Genomic DNA, 20,014 nt, shown 5'->3' with positions numbered 1-20,014 from the left:
CTTACTAGCTTATATCCACCAACTCCTTACCTAGCATAAAGGCTTAGGATTGCAATGCAATTCGGAAAAGGTGATGTTTTCATTCTCATGACGGATGTCTGGCATTGAGCTTGGGTCTTCTTGGTGAAAGACAGCGGCCCTAACTATAAGATCACTTCTGGGATTCTAGTCAATACTACTTTGTTTCGCGTATTCTTGTACCAGACAGTCTAACCCCAATCGAGTGAATAAGGGATACAGTCGACTCCCGCTACAACGCGATCCGACTTACCCGAAATGGCTATAACGCATTTTTTTCTCCGGTAGAGAATTTTATTCCTAAAGCGAATTCTTCACCCGCAACATGAAAATTTTTCGAAGGAAATCGCGGTTTTTTCGTGAATGGACCTTTATCCTTTTGGTATCGCTGAGAGCGGAAGTTCCCACACCGTACTAGTCTAACCATCGCTTATACAAATAACTACTCCTCATTCTCCATTTATTTATTTTTTTTCATTCTATACGGGAAAGTTGATGAAATATAATGACACCTAAGAGCGCTGTTTCATTTAAAGTTTGAAGATAGAAGAAAAAAAAAGAAAGTTTCAACAACTATAATGCATTTGTTTTTCTTACTACATAATGTACGTACCGTAGTGGTTTATTTTACGTCTTCCTTTCCCGTTGATCATTGATTTTGGGCATTGTAGCAGTTTTTTATGTTAAATTAAACGTTTTTTTTTAATGCAATAAATAAAAATTCAATTTTTTTGTTTAAGAAACAGTAATGTATAGTTAAGAAATAGTTTTTAACAGTTTGAGGTGATTTTTACAAGTGTCTTTAATCGTATGGGTATGTTTATAAAAGTTTTTACACATACCCTTTTCCACAACGCGAAATTTCAACTTGCATGAAGGGTCTTGGAACGCATCCCTCGCGTAAGTCGGGACTCGACTGTATCTTATTTGCTGATTAAATAGGAGTCGCCATCACCACCACTGACTTTGTGTCGATACCAGTTTCCCCCACAGTTACATAAAATAGAATTTTGCGAGACTCTCCTTTTTATTTGTTTATTTATTTTTATAGTAAAGGAGATTCTCTGAAGCGGAGATGCATACACTGGGTCCTCTTATAGAGCCCGCCCTGCGTATAAGATGCATAACTTTACTAAAAGAATTAGCTTGAAACTTAAATGCGTGGTGAAGATATGTTTCAATTATCTTGCATAATAGGAATTTATTGGATAACAATTCCTTATGTATCTGTTTCTTCTAATTTCAGATCCGAAGCCAATGACTTGGCCCTGAGAATGGCTCGTGCTCATACGGGACACGAAGACGTCATCGTCTTGGACGGGTAAGCAGAATTTAGTGACTGTGCCTCATCTGAAATTCAATTGTCTACCAAGGTTAAAATTTATCATAACCGATCCTGGATCTAGTTCAGCCTTGATTCCACTAAGTGTTTAAACCAAGAGTTCCTAAAATAATTCGATTCTGTTATGCACATATGTGCAGAAACTTTTAATAAAACTCTTAAATTGATGATTTGACTTGAATGGGAGAAAGCTTCGAAAATTAGAACTGTTTGAAAGGTCACAAATGCTCAAAATTCACAAATCCATGCTTGGTTTAAGTTCATCCTGGAAATTAGTTTTTTAACTTTCATCATAAAGTTAATTTGAAAATTACTATCACTTACATTGCTTCTGGAAGCAATTAAAATTTAGAATAGGCTGGTATTAGGATAGAGAAAGTGACTTAAGAAGCATTCTATTAATAAATACAAAAATATGTTGTTCTGGTTTTGACATTTACCATTGTTTATCATTTCTGTATTATGAAGAAAATATTTATTTCAGTGCATATCATGGGAACCTCTCAACTTCTACAGACATGAGTCCAATGAAATTCCAGAAAATCTCCGGTGGCCATAAAGACTACGTTCATGTTGTAAGTGTCATTTTGTTGTACGATATTTAATGTTTTTCGCTTCGTTATTTATTTTTCATTTCAAAAATTAAACATTAATTATTAACTTTTTCTCCATGTCTTTTCTTTTTTTATGAAAAGTGATTAACTATAACTCGTAAATCGTAAGCTATTTTAAGAAATGAAAAAAAATCAAGTAAAAACAGCCCCAAGGGCTCTTGCGCTATTAAAACTAAATAAACCAACCAACCAATCAAATATTCCGAAAACTCATTTTTACAGATTCTACCGTCTACCAGCCCACTGCAGTATATTCATCATAACGGTTAAATTTACCGCATGTATCTATGGTATTTTATTTCTTATCAGTCTTAGAAGATAAGGATTAGTAATTTGGAAATTTTCAATTTGATGAAATTTTGCTTTTTAAGTTCATCTTTGTTGATGTTTTTCGTGAAAAAGAAAAAACATATTTTGCACTTCTCGCCCCTTTAAAAGTAAAATCTGCTTAAGTTTACCTTGAATGAAAGCAAACGGTTTGTTTTCCACACAGCTTCTACTTTTTAGAAATTTCGTGAAAAGAATGAATGCTCAAGCACTATAGTGAACAAACATAACCAATTACAACGAGACATGTTTGTTCTCTTCTAGGCTTCTCTTCCGTGCAGCTACCGTGGCGATTATACGTCCGATCAATACGACGAAGAGACAATCGGGCAGAAGTACGCAGAGAACGTCCAGAACGTGATCAACAAAGCAGAAACCAAAGGACGCAAGATCGCGGCCTTTTTTGCCGAATCTATGGTCAGCTGTGGAGGACAAGTGCTGCTGCCCAAGGGATACCTCTCCAAAGTTTACAAGTGAGTGATCAGTATATTCCATAGACTAATAATAAGAGTAGACCGAGCTTTCCCAGACTTGCTGATGAAAAAAATTGGTTCATGGATACATCATGTGACTGGTGGAAGGCTTGGCAAAAACTTTGGCGGGATGGTTGCTAGATGGCAACATTATCTATAGTTTGGCACTCGACATGTATTTTAAGACGTAATGTATTTTCATTATAATTTTTTTTTCCAGGTGCAGAGATTGAACTGTTTTTCTTTTAGTTATGCATTATTTTGCCACAATACGATCTAAACGAAAAACTCACTATATTAACAAAATATTTACAACTTAGAATAACAAATTTACAAATCGGACTCCATAAAAGATCATTCTTCCGTGTTCCATCAATTCTATTTATTTTATTTCTCGCGAGCGTTGATCGTCTGCTACGATCAACGTCCGCTGTTGCTAGGATATCCACCAGTCACATGGTTTGGTTTATGAGCAGCAAAAGGGTTGCCATAGCTCGGTCTACTCTTATTATTAGTCTATGGTATATTCAGATCCGCGCATGAAATAGTTTTGGTGATTCTAAAACCATTTTGGAGGGTAGTCCGATCAATCTGACATTTTGGTTCTAAGAGCATTGAATTCCGTTTGTTTTTACCCAGATAGGTTTATAAAAGTTTTGAAATGGTTGTTAAAGTCGTGACAACCATTTTTAAACGTTGCTGAAACTGTAAACGTTACCTGCAACGTTATTTTAGTCGCCGGTTGCTACGTCGTAAAGATAACTGATAAGACGTTGAGTTAAACGCTACTGGCAACAAATTTTGTAAGACAACTGATTTCTTCAATTTAATACTTGCTTGTCAGGAAATGTTGCCTGAACGTAATCTGAATTTTTTTAACTTTGTTTACCCCTTGAGTGGATTTTCTTGAAGACTACCAACTTGTTATTCTCCAGTGTAATCTGAAAATTTTAAACTTTGTTTATCTAGAGTGAATTATCTGATGCAGCACTTTCCCTTTTTTTCTTCATAGATATGTCCGTTCTGCCGGTGGCGTATGCGTAGCTGATGAAGTCCAGACTGGTTTTGGTCGAGTGGGCAAACACATGTGGGCCTTTCAGTTGCAAGGGGAAGGTAAGCGACGAAATTAAATGAACAAAATAATAATAATAATAATAATAATAATAATAATAATCTCTACATAGTATAAAATGAAGTCCCTAAAAAGCGTCTATGTGTTTGAACTCGCAAAACTCGAGAACTACCCGGCCGATTGCGCTGAAATTTTCAGTTTGTTCCTTTAAGCTCTGAAAAGGTTTGCAGACCAGTTCGAATAAAATTTGATGACTAGTTCTTTTTTTTATTCAAATTTACGTCCAATTTTCACACAAATTCTCAAATATTGGAGTGAAAAATGACTTGCACATATTAATATTACATATGGTTAGAAAGGGTAGAATTTTCCGCGTTCTACACAATTTGTTTCAATGCTCTAACTTTATTACGGCGAGAGTTATTTGCGTTTTTAGCTCGAATTTTTTTAGGCTTAGCTGAAATTTAGGCACTACTTTCTTCATTAAATAAATCAATAAAAAGTGAAGGAATTCGCAACTCCAACGAACTATAGGGGGCACTGCAGTCACTGTTTAATGGCGGAATTGAAAACTAAAACAAACGCATGTGGTAGCGAAGAAAATGCTAAAAGTGTTGTGATTTTTGTTCGTATGTATGATTTTTTCGCTTTATTCGTTTGAAAAGATTTTTCAAAGTCTTGTGGATATTCTGACCCATATAGAAAGAGATTAGAAACCAAAAAGTATTACGAAAGTAAACAATTAATGTAGAACACACAGTAAGTTGTTCTGAAGCAGCCATTTTCACGATGTTGAATTCGGAGTTCATAAATTTTTGGTTCGCTTCGAACGGCATTTTCATTTTGTACCGTTTTTTCTATACATTAGTACATATTAAGTTCAGTTTCGTGACATTTCCAGCATTTGTTGACATTTTTGTCACATAGTGCACATACGTGGCAGACTGTCAAGAGTAACGTTTAACACTAGATAATTTATTTCTATGACTATATGATTGGATATCCAAAGAAATCATGCATTTAATTCATTCGTCATGGAAATAATTTACCTGATATGCGAAATCTTGTCAAGATACATTATTCTTTCACATAATTTTAAAACCATAACACTATAAACAGATTTTTGGCGAACTTTTATTTTTTATTGTTCAAATTCTTAACGTTCTTTCTGGATTTTTTCAATCTGTTCTGCGATAAATATTTTCAAGAAAATTTATTTGCATACTGTCTATTTCAGTAGGATACTGTAGTAACAAATTTTATTTAAGTCATTTATGTGGAATTAGGTTAAAGAAAAGTGTCCAGTCAATGTTGTTAAGTTCGTTTTTTTTTCATCGAATTGAAAAACTGATATTTATTCAAATTCACTCAGAACAAAATAAATAAAATGTGTACTCACAGTTTATATATGGTGGTAGTTTTCTTTTCAGTTGATTGACCATTATTTCTTTTTACTTATCGAATTCTGTAATCTTACTATCATTTTATTCCACTCATGATAAAAATTAAAAATGGTTTAACTAAAAACGCGAAAACTCGCCAAGGCTACTTTGCTTGCACAATACTAAAACTACTATAACCCTAAACAAATTTGGCGAAACCTTTCAGCTGAGAATAAAAGGAATAAAGTAAATTCTTTCTCGGTTATTCATTTTGTTCTACGATAATATATTCAAGAAAATATTTTGCATACTGTCCATTCCAACTAAATGCTGCTGTAAAATATGATTAGTTAAATTAATTTAAGATTAAAAAAAACTCATATTCTTACAAATTCATACAAAACAATAAAAATTTTTACCTGGTATAACGTTATCCAATTTTGTTAATCCAGAGTTTTCTTGTTTACGCTTCCACCATTTAATACTTTTTTGAAAGAAATAAGAAAAACTAACATTATTTTGAGAAGCTCGAGAATACTACTAAGGGACGAATTAATTTCTGTAGCTGAAAACAAACTAAGACACATCGATTGCGTTAGTAAATACTCAGAACAAACTGCCTGTGTTTACGTCAACAGACACACGTGATGCGCAACGTGGCAATGTTTTAGGTGCAGACGCAGTTTTATAAATCACCGCAAGGTAGCGTATTCGAGCGCTGGAGTTCCGAATTGTCCCACAGCTTTCTTTTTGACGCCATTGGTAAAAGCGACCTTTTTTATTCCAGATCTATCTCGACCTATGGTCGAAAAAATGAGCTTTTATCTCGAAAGGAAAAAAAGTTACAAGCCTTTTTAAATCAAGTTGAAAGAAATTTCGATTCTATTCAAACTGTGAACCATTTTCTTTCGCATTTTAATTCCTTGATTTTTTTTTTTTTTTTTTTTTTTTTGTTTCCATGGTTACGCATTTTAAATCCATCTTTCTGGATTTAATTTCTTAAAAGTATTTTAATATCTGTCGTCATTGTTTGGACGGAAAACCATGATTTTTTTAAATTTATTTTTTACGTCTGATTGTTGAATATACGTCACTTGACACAATTTTTATTTTCATGGTAGACCGAGCAAAGCCGGGCAACGCAGCTAGTAATAATAATAATAATAGAATGGAATTTCTAAGGCGTTCATTATGTGGAACAAAAGTTTTAACATGTTTCTTTCCTGCTCTTTCCAGATGTGTGCCCCGATATCGTGACAATTGGCAAACCGATGGGCAACGGACATCCTGTTGCAGCAGTTGTTACCACACGAGAAATTGCTCGAAGTTTCAAAGACCTCGGAGTCACCTATTTCAACACGGTAAGTAGAAGGGAAGATTCCCCTCCTCAAAAGTTACGAAGTAACACACACTATCAGAAACGTTGCTCAATCCTCACGGAATGGGGTCGTTTATAATGTTTTAAAAGTATTTTTTTCTGAAAGAACATGCTTAAAAAATAGGATCTAACCATTTTTTGATTAATTTGTTCAGGTTTGATATTTTTGAAAAATTACTTAAATCGGTGATCTTTTATTGTTTACATTTCTTGCCGATGACATCACAAATGATGAAACGCCATTCTGGGTTGCCATTCGCAGAGCGAAATATTTAATTCGCATCTTTACTCATGTGTATTGGCAACGATAGGGTTGATAGCAAGCGTAGAGCGCAATTTTAATTCGCTTCTTGATTATCATAACGTGGAAACGCGGTACAAAGATGCGCCAAAAAGCATCATTTGTGACGTCATCTAGACCACGCCTTGTTTGAAAAATCGGGCATTTTAAAAAATTAATTAAAAAATAGCTGTTGGGAAAATAAAAGAATTCTCTGGACCATGTTATGTTTTTTTGCTTCTTCTATCAATTTCAGTGAATAAAAGTACTACTTTTGACTGAAGGAAACAACCCTATCGTCGTCGTATTCGACAAAATGACTTCCGGAAAATGCTTCGAGTAAATTTTTCGTCAAATTGAAGAAAATGCCGTCAGATCTGAGTATGGATTAAGCAAGAAAATATTGTCATAAATCGCAAAATTCTCCCTCCGATTGAAGAATCCTCTAAAGTGAGCGATTCATTTTTGAGAATACAGTCACTTGCTTTTACATTTTCCGAATTTTTCCAGCTGTCTACCAAAATAAAATTTGAAGCAGTTTGTTTAAATGAACATTAAATCAGTTAAGTCAGTATGTACATCCGTTGTTTTCATAACTAAGGTAAACCAGTCAGTGATTGAACAGGTCGTTAAATTTTTACTTCCTTTTACAAAAAAAAGGAAGTATAGTATTCGCGAAAAAAATTTCACTCAAAAATCGGCCTTAATTTCCATTTTGCTCACCCCCAAATGAATGATGAGTTTTTTTTTCGACCCGACCACACGTACATATGTACCTAAGAACGTATAGACGCCCGAAATATCCATTTTGACGATCCCCGAGTTAGTTACAACGAGTTTTCTCGTGACGTCTGTATGTACGTATGTATGTATCTGCGCATGTATGTCGCATAACTCAAGAACGGTATGTCGTAGAAAGTTGAAATTTGGTACGTAGACTCCTAGTGGGGTCTTGTTGTGCACCTTCCCTTTTGGTTGCATTAGTGTGTTTCTAAAGGGGTCTTTTGCCCCTTTTTGGGCGGAAATCATTGTTAATTTCGATGTAAACAAGTGGTGTTTTAATTTGTCGGACACTTGGCGATATATCGCCAGTCTTTTGATCGCCAACTTGGCGACAAAGTGGCGGCTTTTTTAAGAATTTGGTTTCAAATTGGCCACTGTTGGTGATATTTAGAGAGTAAACTATTGAATCACATTAAAATTGCCAATAATGGGGAAATTACACTGAATTGGAGTAAAAGGAAGGCATGTGATGCACACATCAGCTCGTTTTTCTTAAGTTAAAAAAAAAGTCTGAGATTAATTGGCAGTAGTAACTTTTTCTACCCATTTCCAAAACGAAAACGAGAAAAAAATAATGTGTCCGTCACCTGGTTGGAGGTATTTATTCATCGGTCCAGTTCACTTTTTTTTTTTTTTTTCATTTCAACCACCCAAAAAAGACTGCCGCGAAAACGTGTAAGTTTTTCTGATTTCTTAAAATTAACTACATATCTCAACTAAAATAATTTTACTATCATTGTGCTTTTGAAAATGAAATTGCGCTTAGGTGTTCATTCCCTGATCGGTCTATACATTATGCACAAAGAAATTCCTTTTTGTCCTTTTCTTCCAAACTTTCACTTAATTGTGCTTCAATTTATATCCCCCCCCCCCTTTATATATATATATTGTCCCTGTACTTAATTTTCTTTTTGACCTTTTTCTTTCTAATTTTCTCTTAACTTTATTTTCTTTCTGACCATTTGTATTGAAGTTTTAAAAACGTTAAAAATCGCTTTACATTGCAATGGGGTCGCAAAATTTTAAAAGTATTTTTTTCTGAAAGAGCATGCTTAAAAACATAGGATCTGACCATTTTTTAAATAATTTATTTAAGTTTAATATTTTTAAAAAATTACTTAAATCTCTGCGCTTTCATTGTTTACACTTCTGTCGTGTGACATCACAAATGATGAACTGCCATTCAATGTTGCCATTCACAGAACAAAATATTTAATTCGCATTTTTACTCACGTGTATTGGCAACGATATGATTGCTAGCAAGCGTAGAGCGCAATTTTAATTCGCTGCTTGATTATCATAACGTGGAAACGTGGTAGAAAGATGCGCCAAAATGCATCATTTGTGACGTCATGAAGACCACGCCTTATTTGAAAAAATCGGACATTTTAAAAAACTGTTGGGAAAATGAAAGTATTTTCTGGGTCCATGTATATTTTTTTGCTCATTCTATCCATTTCAATGACTAAAAGTAGTACTTTTGACTGAAGGAAACCACCCCATTAACACCATATGACATTAGCGATTGATCTTGTATTGTGTGTGTACTTTAATTTGTTACATGCTTTAAGAAATAATTATTTGATATTTTATTTCAGTACGGCGGTAATCCCGTGTCCATGGCCATTGCAAGTGCTGTTTTGGATGTCATTGAGGACGAAAACTTGCTTTCAAAAGCAGAACGCGTTGGAGAAGCGATGCTTCACAAGCTCAGGGAATTGAAAAAGAAGCACTCAATTATTGGAGACATTCGGTAAGGACAGTTTTAAAAGGTGCCAGTACTTTTTGTATGAACCTATTATAGAAGTAAGGCGAGTTATTTAAGGCTCGTGATCATGCCCTCCCATTGCTATGGAATCTCCGTAGTTGCTACGGAAATTAGGCAGTTCAAATTCAAAATACTGTAAAACCTCATTAGTTCGGACCCTATTAAACAGGACTTCGCTTAATCCAGACAGCCATCTTGATGCACATCTATGTATATAAATAAAACAAAGAATATATATAGATATATATGTATATATTTAAGTGTGTGTATATATGTATGTTGCCTATACAAATCCACAATTTACGTCGTTTCACGACCAAATGTGGCAGAGAGATACTTGAGCAACCGAGAAGGAACGTAGGAGGTTTTCAAACGCCAAAACAGAACCGAACCGTTCGAATTTTAATTTTAAGACCCGAAAAAGGCAATAAATGGCTCTTTCTACTCGAAATAATTACCCGATTTCTTTGATTCAGGTCCCGTTCGAAAATCCGCGAAAAAACAAATATAGATCAATCATTTCTTTCGAGTTTCCAAAAAAAAAAAAAAAAAAAAAGGCTGAAAAATCACATGGAAAACATTAAAAAGCACTGCTAAGCCTAATTTAACAGAAATTTTAAACCGGAAAATTATCGTTTGCGCGATCTTATTTTAAATTAGCGTTCAGAAGGTTGCCACTTTTTTTTTTCTCGGCTGTGACTAAATAAATTTTGTTTTTGTTTTGAGGTAAAAATTTCCCCTTTTGATTATTATTTGGCAACTTATCTTCTTTCTTTTTTTAGGATTTAAGTTGTTTTTAAGGAGTGTTGCGTTTAATTTTCTCGGGAACTTTTGATTTGCCGTTTTCTTTTCTTTGAGAATGATTATTATGACGGGAAATTTTGTAGTTTTTTTTTTTTTTTTTTTCTAATTGAGGCCTGATTGTTGAACATGCGTCACTTGACAAAACTTTTATTTTCGAGGTAGACCGTGCAAAGCTGGGCAATGCAGCTAATAATTTCGTCAAATTCCTGCTAGTTAAAAAGCACAATCTGATGGTCACATCATTCGGACGAACTTATTGGGCGTCGCTCATTGAATCTAGAGAGATCTCTCAAAATATCAAAATAAAATGGATAATTTCGAAAAAAAAAAAAAAAAAAACTGGTTTTTTAAAAGTTATGTAAGATATGTTCCAGTTAGCAACCATTCATCTTGGGAAGGGCGGGGGGGGGGAGATTTCTGAAGTTTGATGACGTCAGAGGTTAGTGCGGTGAGGGCCCATCGAATGTTTTCATGAACCATCGGCTAATCGGTAAGCTATTAGAACACTCCTGGACAGTCGCCGGTGAACCGGTTACTCTATTCAAACATCCACAGAGTAGAGATTCTAAATCCAATACAGTTAAAACATTGAAGGTTTTTAAAAAGTGTTGTATAAGCCCGATAAGTGTAAAAAAATTTGAAAAAAAAAATAGAACCGACTTCAAAATTGCTCTAAAAAGTGAAAAATAATTTTATTCTTTAAACACCATCGATAATACTTTTAAACATAATTTTTGAAGTTGGCGCAAAAACGATCGATAAAACCATTCACAGCCATAACTCAACTACAAGTATAAATTTAACCACGTCTAGTTTCTTCACTACCACATGCATTACGCATTGATGACAGCATATTTGAGTAACGATTTAAATGTTTCGTTCCTAAGTTTGGATGATTTTTTGATAAAAATATGAACGAAGCATGGTTACAATGGATTTTACTTTTTGTTTTTGCGCCAACTTCAAAAATTATGTTTAAAAGTATTATCGATGGTGTTTAAAGAATAAAATTATTTTTCACTTTTTAGAGCAATTTTGAAGTCGGTTCTATTTTTTTTTTTCAAAATTTTTTTATTTCATTCTTTTTAGTGTAAATGTAGATATTTCAGTAAAAGTAAGAAGTTACCTAGTAAGAAGTGCGGCTCTATATCACTGTATTGCTTTAGAAAAGCTTTTATTCAAAATTATCATTACAATTACTATTAATGTTACAGTTATATGGCACCAAACTTTTATAACAATGAGTTTCATATTGTCGCGTAGATGAAGTTAGCGAAGACAATGTGAAAGCCAAATGAAGCGAATACTCGTTAGTCTCAACTCGAGATCTTAATTCAGAACCACGAATGAACGTTACATCTCCTTATATACAACTTGAAAAAGTGCTGGAACTTTCCAGACTTGAAAAGATACAGAAATTAATAGAACATTCGAGAAAATACGGAAAACAGTAGAAACGAAATTTTAGTAAAATTCACTTTGTCCTAGTCGGGATTTGAACCCAGGTTGCTTGTGTGGGAGACGAGAATTCTACCACTGAGCCACCGTTATCCACGGATGACAAGTGCGAACTTTGCTACAATATCATTTTAATCATTTAATAGGGAAATTTACTGTTTTTTGCCCATAACTTTTTTTCTAAAGAACAAATATGGTCAAACAAAGTAATGGGACCTAAGTTGAGCCATCCTCTATCCATTAAAAAAAGAATCATCAAAATCGGTTCACTAGGTGAGACGCTATGAGTGGACAAACAAAAAAAAAAACATACATACGGTATGAACTGATAACCGCCTCCTTTTTGAAGTCGGTTAAAAAGATGGCGTCAACCGTAGTGCAGGCGGCTGGTGACAGCTATTTTGCGCATTGCAGTTCCTTGAAACATGTAGTTTTCGGATTTAGGATGAAGAACAAAGTAATTTCCACAATGAATCTTTCTACAATTAAAGGAGAAAAATACAGAGGAAAGTTAAGTCATTTGACTGCAAAAACTATTGTGCCATCTACAAATTTTCTGTAAAATCTTTACTAATAATAAAAGCCGAAAGTCTCTCTGTCCGAAGGATTTCTGGATGTCTGTAGGATGTCTGGATGTCTGGATCTCTGTGACGCGCATAGCGCCTAGACCGTTCTTCCGATTTTCAAGAAATTTGGCACAAAGTTAGTTTGTAGCATGGGGGTGTGAACCTCGAAGCGATTTTTCGAAAATTCGATTTGGTTCTTTTTCTATTTGAATTTTAAGAACAAAAATATCATAAGATGGACGAGTAAACTACGAAATTATCATAACGTGGAACCGTAACATGGGTACAAGCCAATTGGGGAGAAAATTCACCATACATTATTTGTAAATATACAGGCGAACCAAAAGACTTTTTAACTTTCTATTACGGGCAAAGCCGTGCGGGTACCACTAGTATATAATAAAATTGTTGTAACAATAAAAGCTACCAACAAAGTTCCGGATTTGCTGTCCGATCGGCTTATCTACTTCTATTCAGTGAACTCAAGAAGAAACCACTAATATTTTTTACAACATGTCTTTTATATTTATGAATACAAGAATTCAATCAATTAATATAGTTTGTTCTTTCATTTAGCGGAGAGGGACTTTTCATCGGAATAGATTTGGTCAAAGATTCTATCACCAAAGAACCAGCTACAGAGGAAGCAGCGTATATAATTGCAAGGTAAAATATATTTCAAAACATTTTCATAGTATGGAACTAAAATCTGATTCTGTAAAAAAAATTAAACAACTTTAGATGTTTTAATAACTGTCTGTGTTAGCAAACTCATGTGGCATCAGTTGGACATGTACGTGTAGCGGGGAGTTAAAAGTTTTCAACGAGAAGAAAAAGTTCCTTGTAGCATTGAAACTCGTGCAGTGCTTTACTTTTCGCGTCATGTGCTGTTTCCACCATTTTAAAGTTTCAAGCTGAAACTACAGTCGAGTCCCGACTTACGCGAGGGATGCGTTCTCCTCGAGTACGCGAGACTCCTCGCGTAAGTTGAAATTTCGCTTTGTGGAAAAATATATGCGTACAAATTTTTTAAAGCATACCAAATAATTTTAGGCACTTATAAACAACCCTCAAACTGCTCTAAAGCATTTCTTAACCATTACAGTTTCTTCCATAAAGAACTAAACTTTTTTTGTATTTAAAAAATAAAAAACTGTTATTCAACATGAAAGACTTAAGATGCACAAAATAAATGACCAATGGGAATCAAAGATATAAAATAAAACAACACGGTACGCACTGCATGCAGTAAAATTAAAATGATGCACAAAATAGTACTGTACAGTAGATACAGTAGCAATATTTACGGGTTAAAAAATGAGGATACTAGTGATGATTTATGCTCCAAGATCAGATCGTTATTCTTATCTAATACATTTTTAAATACGCTTCATTTTTTATTTAAAACGTTTCAATTTGTGGCATTATCTCCTCTTCCTGATCTCTTATTAATCCACAATACAAGAGCAGCTTCCATTTTCATAATTTTAACTTTGCTAGACTGCTCTGCAAGCTTCAGTATTGAAACTAAGTTCTAAAATTTTACGGACATCATTTTATTTTGACTTTTAATTGTACATATGGAAGATTCACTCATACTTATTGTCGCGCTACCTTCGACGTTTTGTAATTGTTCAAGCATATCGAGAATCTTAGCCTCTTGAAAATTTTTTATCAGAAACTTTCTTTTTCTTAACATTTTCAAACTTTAGATGAAGGTGACACTAAGGTGCCATTATGGTTATTTGATTCATTAGACTAGTTTGGCGTGGGAACTTTGACTGTCAGTGATGCTCAAAGGGACGTAATACGATTCACGAAATCAATATTTAGTAGCCAATAACAAAGCTGATACTTACTTCTAAAAAAATTCATGTTGTGGGCGAAAAATTCGCATTAGCTCTAAAATTCGTTACTCGTGAAAATTTCGCGTAAGTCGGATCGCGTTGTAGCGGGAGTCGACTGTAAACCGAAAATCTAAAAAAAAGTCAATTTAGTCGGAACGAAAACCGGAAGTGAAGCGATAAGAAATATCGGATCATTTCGGTTCGATGTATCTTCAGTCTTAACAGGAAATACACGACGTTTTGTAGCACAAATATATAGATTACTGCATACACGTGTTTCGGGGTTACAATGAAACCCTTTTTCAATGCAAAGTAGTGTGAGCATTTGGATGTAAAGACATCGCTTTTACCGGATGTTACCGGTCTTCTTGGAGTCGACTTGGAAAACCTGCTATAGAATATCCATCAATTACATCATTAGCGCACAAATTCTAAAAAAAATCAACACCTCTTGGAGCGATTGGCGCCAAACTTGAACCAACGCCTATTTACATATGGATTCACATTTATTCCAAATTTCATTCAGAACGTTGCGTTACTTCTTGAGATATGGCACTCACAATGGAAAAAAAGAACGTTCGATTGCGCCACCCCCTTTTTAGCTGTCTACACCAAAATAAAATCAGCTCTTATACCTTCTAAGGGCTACTTGTTGATAAATTTTTGTTTGATTCCGTTCGTTATTTCTTGAGATACAGCAGTTACAATTGACGACAAAAAACGCTCTATAACTCAACCCCCGTTTGAGTTATTGACACCAAAATTAAATCAATACCTACTCCTGTTAGGAGCAACATATGGACCAAATTTTGTTTGATTCCGCCAGTTACTTCTTGGGTAATAGCAGGCACGCATAACTCAAGAAACGTCCCATTGCTCTACCCACCTTCGAGGAATTCGCGTCGAAAACCAATGGGCACAAGTTCACATAGTAGCACATATGTGTGCCAAGTTTCGTTCAATTTCATGCGGTAGTTTTTGCTGTAGAGCGGCCACAAAAAAAACTGGTCACACACATGTGTGACACACACACAAACGCAGACAGACAGACATTTTCCAAAAATGTTCGAAATGGATTCAGCACACCTCAAAACGTTCGAATCCTTCGAAATTCAAAAATTTGCACTTATCCAATACTTTATTCTATATCTATATATATATATAAATTAATGTTTATCTGTATGTCATCCATGAACTCAAAAACTACCCGGCAGATTTGGCTGAAACTTTCACCGTTTGTTATTTTTGGTACTGGGAATGTTTATAGACCAGTTCGAAAAAAATCCGATCGATAGTTCCTTTTTTATTCCAATTTAAGTCACAATCCATTGGATAAATACGAATAAAATTATCGGCTGCAGAAATGAATTCGCGGGAAAGATCTCATTGATAAGAAGTTAGCTGTTGCCTTTTTTCTTGAGTTTGAACAAATAAATTCTTTCTTTATTGTTTTATGGCTTTTCATGCAACGAGGGGATTTAAAACTTTTTCTATTTGATATTTTTAGCGATTGATTGATCTTGCAAAGTACAAAATTTGAGTATAGTCACGGCTTCACTTGATACCTGGACCGATTATTATGAAAATTGCTATATATATGTATTTTTCCACGGAGAAGGTGCATAATATGCTCATTGAAGCCACTCGCCACCAGGTGGCACTGCAGAGTAGCAACTTCTGCCCCGTTCAACCGATTGTCATGAAAATCAGTATAATGATGTATTTTTTTGTTGGTGTAGCAACGCGCGTCGGGTACAGCTAGTATTAGATATAGAAGAAAGTAAAAATAATCTTCTTTTCTCCACAGGATGAAGCAGGAAAGAGTCTTACTGAGTGCGGAAGGCAAATACGAAAACGTTCTCAAGTTCAAGCCCCCGATGGTTTTCAACGAAGAGAACGTGGACACCCTGCTGACAACATTAGATCAGGTGCTTTCCGAGCTCGAGAGTCAGAAAACCACCGGCTATGAGTCCTCCATATCTGAAGACACAAGTTCCGACGACGAGATGGCCTCCGCTTCTTCGAGCTGAAAGACTTCAGCTTACCCATAAGACTATTCATTAGATCATTAAGTCATTGAAACTAGGGTCAACAAGACGCTAAAGCAACAAGCGCAGTATCTCTCTGTGACGATCATGGCGTTTAGTATACAATACTTCCTTAACAACTCTACCGAAATACAAAGCAATGCGCAATCCTTCCTTAACAATTCTACTGATACACAAATCAATGTACAATCATTCCTTAACAACTCTACCGAATTACAAAGCAATGCGCAATCCTTCCTTAACAATTCTACTGGTACACAAATTAATGTACAATCATTCCTTAACAACTCTACCAATGGACAAATCAATACACTATCCTTCCTTAACACCTTTACCGGTGGATAAATCAACCAGTAAGTCTTCCTCCCCCCCCGGACCCCCTATGCGTTGATTTATCTACCGATAGAGTCGTTTCCACCGTACCAGCACAAAGCTCCAAGTTACTGAAAAGTACAAAATTTTATTAAAAGTATTGACATAAAACTATAAGGAATGTGAAGTCATTCAATGTAACTTTGGTGCGTAATTTCTCTCTTAATCTTTCCCATTGATATTTGATAGTTTTATTATCCTGTCTGTTGGCAGAAAATGGAAGAAAACCTCCTCGTGTACTGTATAGTTATCCAAAACTAAGAAGTAATAGTGAGTACTTTTAATGCAGCAAAAAAAGGATTTCTGAATATTTAAAAACTCCTCCTTTTTATTTCAAAGCTTTTTCAAGGTGTCAATCACTTATTATGTTGCGTTTCATTTTCCAGATCACTTTCAACAACTTCAAAAATAGCTTCCAAATAATCAGGATTGTTAAATGATACAATTAACTATTTTTTTTTTCATATTGTTATTATTTGAGGGGGGAGATCTAAAATAAAGAATAGGAAACTGATTTCATATCCTGCCAGCAGGGTGCAGCACAACGCTCCTACCTTTTCTAAGGGGTCACAGTACTTTTCAAACATTTTTTTTAAATTTAAGTAAATTTTATTTTTCTTTGAAACCATAATATGCATACTTATTTCGTAATCAATAATTTCTTTTCAAAATTTAAAAATATTGCCAACTTTTTTAAAAATTCAAAAAATTGAGGACATTTTCAATTTTTTAAATTCCCTAAGGTTTTTTTATTTTTGCACTAATTAAAAAAAGGTTTTTTGCTAAATGATCACTATAATCATCTCTAAAAATCTGTGCAATCATTTGCTTATGAGTTTATTAGAAAATTTTCTGTGATTAATTATGTAAAAAATCAAAGTTTTTTTTTTTAAATTTGGTTTTTAAAGGTTTAACATGCTCTAAACATTTGAGTAATTTATAAAATGCTTATCCAATGCACAGTTTTGTCAAATATGTTATTCCAACTGCAAAAAGTATTACTTTAAAGCCGTATCTTTAACAGAAAAAAATCCTTAGGGATTCTAATGACATGAAAACACAAAAAAAAACATCATTGAGAAAAAGTAAAGTTTTTCTTTTGCATAAGAACATATAGCGAGCATGGCCTAAAACCACTCATAACTTTTTAAATATTTGAATTAAGGCAATGAAACTTTTCCCCTGTATTCAGAATAGTTTTTAGTTTTAAAATAAGCAATAAAAATTTTTTTGATCGTTTCATCATTTTTGGGGTACAGTAATCCCTTAAAAAATAAGACAAATTTTTAAAAAGAAATTAAGTGACTCAAATTTAACGCACATTGACTCAAAGTTACGCTAAATGACTTGAGATCTGTAATGGTTTCCTATTGTCTGGAGTTAGATCATAAGCTTGTTGATTTAGCCATCATACTGTTGTCCCTTTCCTGACGAAAGCTTTTCCTGTGATATCAGAACGCAAACTACGGTAGAATGATTTAACCGCGTGAATGCTTAAATAATGTTTATAAAATGATATAGATTATATGTGAACAATTTACTCTTTTATTCATTAGATATATGGAGCATTTTATTAGTATCAACTACAGTTTGAATTTCCTTGCCTTTTTATTAGAAATTACATTTGATGCTGGGAAAAGTTCATTCCTGTTTGAGCTGCATAACTTGACCTGTATTGCTCAAATAATAAAGATCAAGGATTTCTCCCACTATTTTAATAGTTATGATCACTTACTATTAAACAAGTGGAGGAAATTCTTGACCTATATTATTTGGTCGCAGACCTTTAGTGGAAAATTCGAACTCGACTATGATGAACAAAATTTTAAAAAAGCGAGGTTTAGGTTGAAAAGTGTGTTAAAATATCTTTAATTATCAAGGCTCTCTATATATTTACTCTTTCAAAAATAACTTCAAAAGCTGAAATTTTTTAAATAAAATTTCAAAAACAGAAATTTATGATGAAATTTTTTATTTATTTATTTATTTTTTTAAACCGCAGACATTAAAAACCGTACCTGGTTTGAAAATATCGTTAAAAATAAGCATTTTTTAAAAAGGATTCTCCATGAGTTTTCACACTTTGTGATAAATGTGTAGTCCCTCGCTTAAGCATGAATTGGAGTGCCTTGAACTCCGATATAAAGGGCGATTTCCCTCACTGCGCAAGCGCGACTGCAGTTTTCGTCAAGAATAGCGTGTCGGGATTGGATCAGACTCGACGAAAGTGGCAGCCGCGCTTGCGCACTGATAAAAATCGCCATTACTCTAATCACTTAGATATTCAAGGCACTCTACTAGGAATGAGACACCTCTTTACCATAATGTGCTCCTTTCGGAAACCTTTTTTTCCGGTTCAGCTGATACTGTCTGACCACGGATTGTATGGAAAGACAAACGTCCGTTTTACAGCCGGAAATGGACGAATCTATTACTTTTTTTTAGCGATGTCAGCTTTTGCAGAAGCAGAGTCACATTCAAGAACGGAGTACCGGCATCAAATTTTTACTTTTCCCCCTCATTCAGATAGATTCATCTTAACTGGACGTTTGAAAATTCCATACAATCCGTGGTTGGACAGTACTTCAACATTTCTCAGTATGTGCCTCGAAAAGACAACGAATTTTATAGAAAATCAAGAACGTGTCAACCCCTCGGAAGTTAGGCAAAATGAGTTGAGGGTAGTTTCACTAGTTCTCTGACTCATGGTTTGTAGTTTCTTATTTATATGTGTGGCTTTATGCACGGACAGAAACTGCATAGCTAATTAGAAAAGCGTTCTGTCTAGTACAGGAATGATGCTATTTTATTAACATTTTGTACATATGTATCATTTTTCACTGTACATATTTCATCAAGAATTGTATGAAAGATGGAAGAATATAAGTAGATGTATGTATTTTTTTACTTAATAAATGTGTTTTATCTCTTTTCATGCGTGTTTGTATTCTTTGATACAGTATACAGCTCAGTTGGCAGTGAGCTTCTTTTTAAGGGATCACAGTATCGTTTGAACATTTTCTTTAAACTTATGAATATTGTGTTTTTCTTTGAAACCATAACATACACACTTATTTCACAACCAATAATTTATTTTCAAAATCTTAAAATATCGCCCACATTTTTTAAAAATTCAAAAAATTTAGTTTAATTTCAATTTTTTAAAATCCATAAGGCTTTTTTGTTTTTGCACTTATTTAAAAAAAGGTTTTTGCTAAGCAATCACAATATTCATCTCTAAAAATCTGTGCATTCATTTGTTTATATATGTATTGGAACATTTTCTGTGATCAATTATAAATCGTATTTTTTTTTTTTTTTAATTTTGTTTTTAAAGGTATAACATGATCTAAACATTTGAGCAATTTATAAAATGCTTATCCAATGCACAGTTTTGTTAAATATATTATCCTGACTGCAAAAAGTATTACTTTAAAGCTGTATCTTTAATAGAAAAAAATCTTTAAGGATTCTAATGACAT

The 20,014-nt window shown here is 34.1% G+C and overlaps 1 protein-coding gene across 2 annotated transcripts in view; it reads left to right on the top strand.

Annotated features, from left to right (window-relative positions):
- Window positions 1-19,465, top strand: part of LOC129227043 (ethanolamine-phosphate phospho-lyase-like) — a 37,067-nt gene extending 17,602 nt beyond the window's left edge. For both annotated transcript variants that reach the window (XM_054861681.1, XM_054861680.1), the window contains 8 exons: window positions 1,265-1,339; window positions 1,845-1,935; window positions 2,566-2,774; window positions 3,787-3,887; window positions 6,465-6,589; window positions 9,268-9,422; window positions 12,842-12,931; window positions 15,920-19,465. In XM_054861681.1, coding sequence (XP_054717656.1) covers window positions 1,265-1,339; window positions 1,845-1,935; window positions 2,566-2,774; window positions 3,787-3,887; window positions 6,465-6,589; window positions 9,268-9,422; window positions 12,842-12,931; window positions 15,920-16,142 — 1,069 coding nt within the window. In that variant the 3' untranslated portion in view covers window positions 16,143-19,465. The remainder of the gene's footprint in view (window positions 1-1,264; window positions 1,340-1,844; window positions 1,936-2,565; window positions 2,775-3,786; window positions 3,888-6,464; window positions 6,590-9,267; window positions 9,423-12,841; window positions 12,932-15,919) is intronic.
- Window positions 19,466-20,014: the final 549 nt, after the last annotated feature.

Source organism: Uloborus diversus, chromosome 7, assembly GCF_026930045.1.
Source record: "Uloborus diversus isolate 005 chromosome 7, Udiv.v.3.1, whole genome shotgun sequence".
Lineage (NCBI taxonomy): Eukaryota > Metazoa > Arthropoda > Arachnida > Araneae > Uloboridae > Uloborus > Uloborus diversus.
Note: the sequence above shows the minus strand (reverse complement) of the source record. Positions and strands in the feature narration are given on the sequence as shown.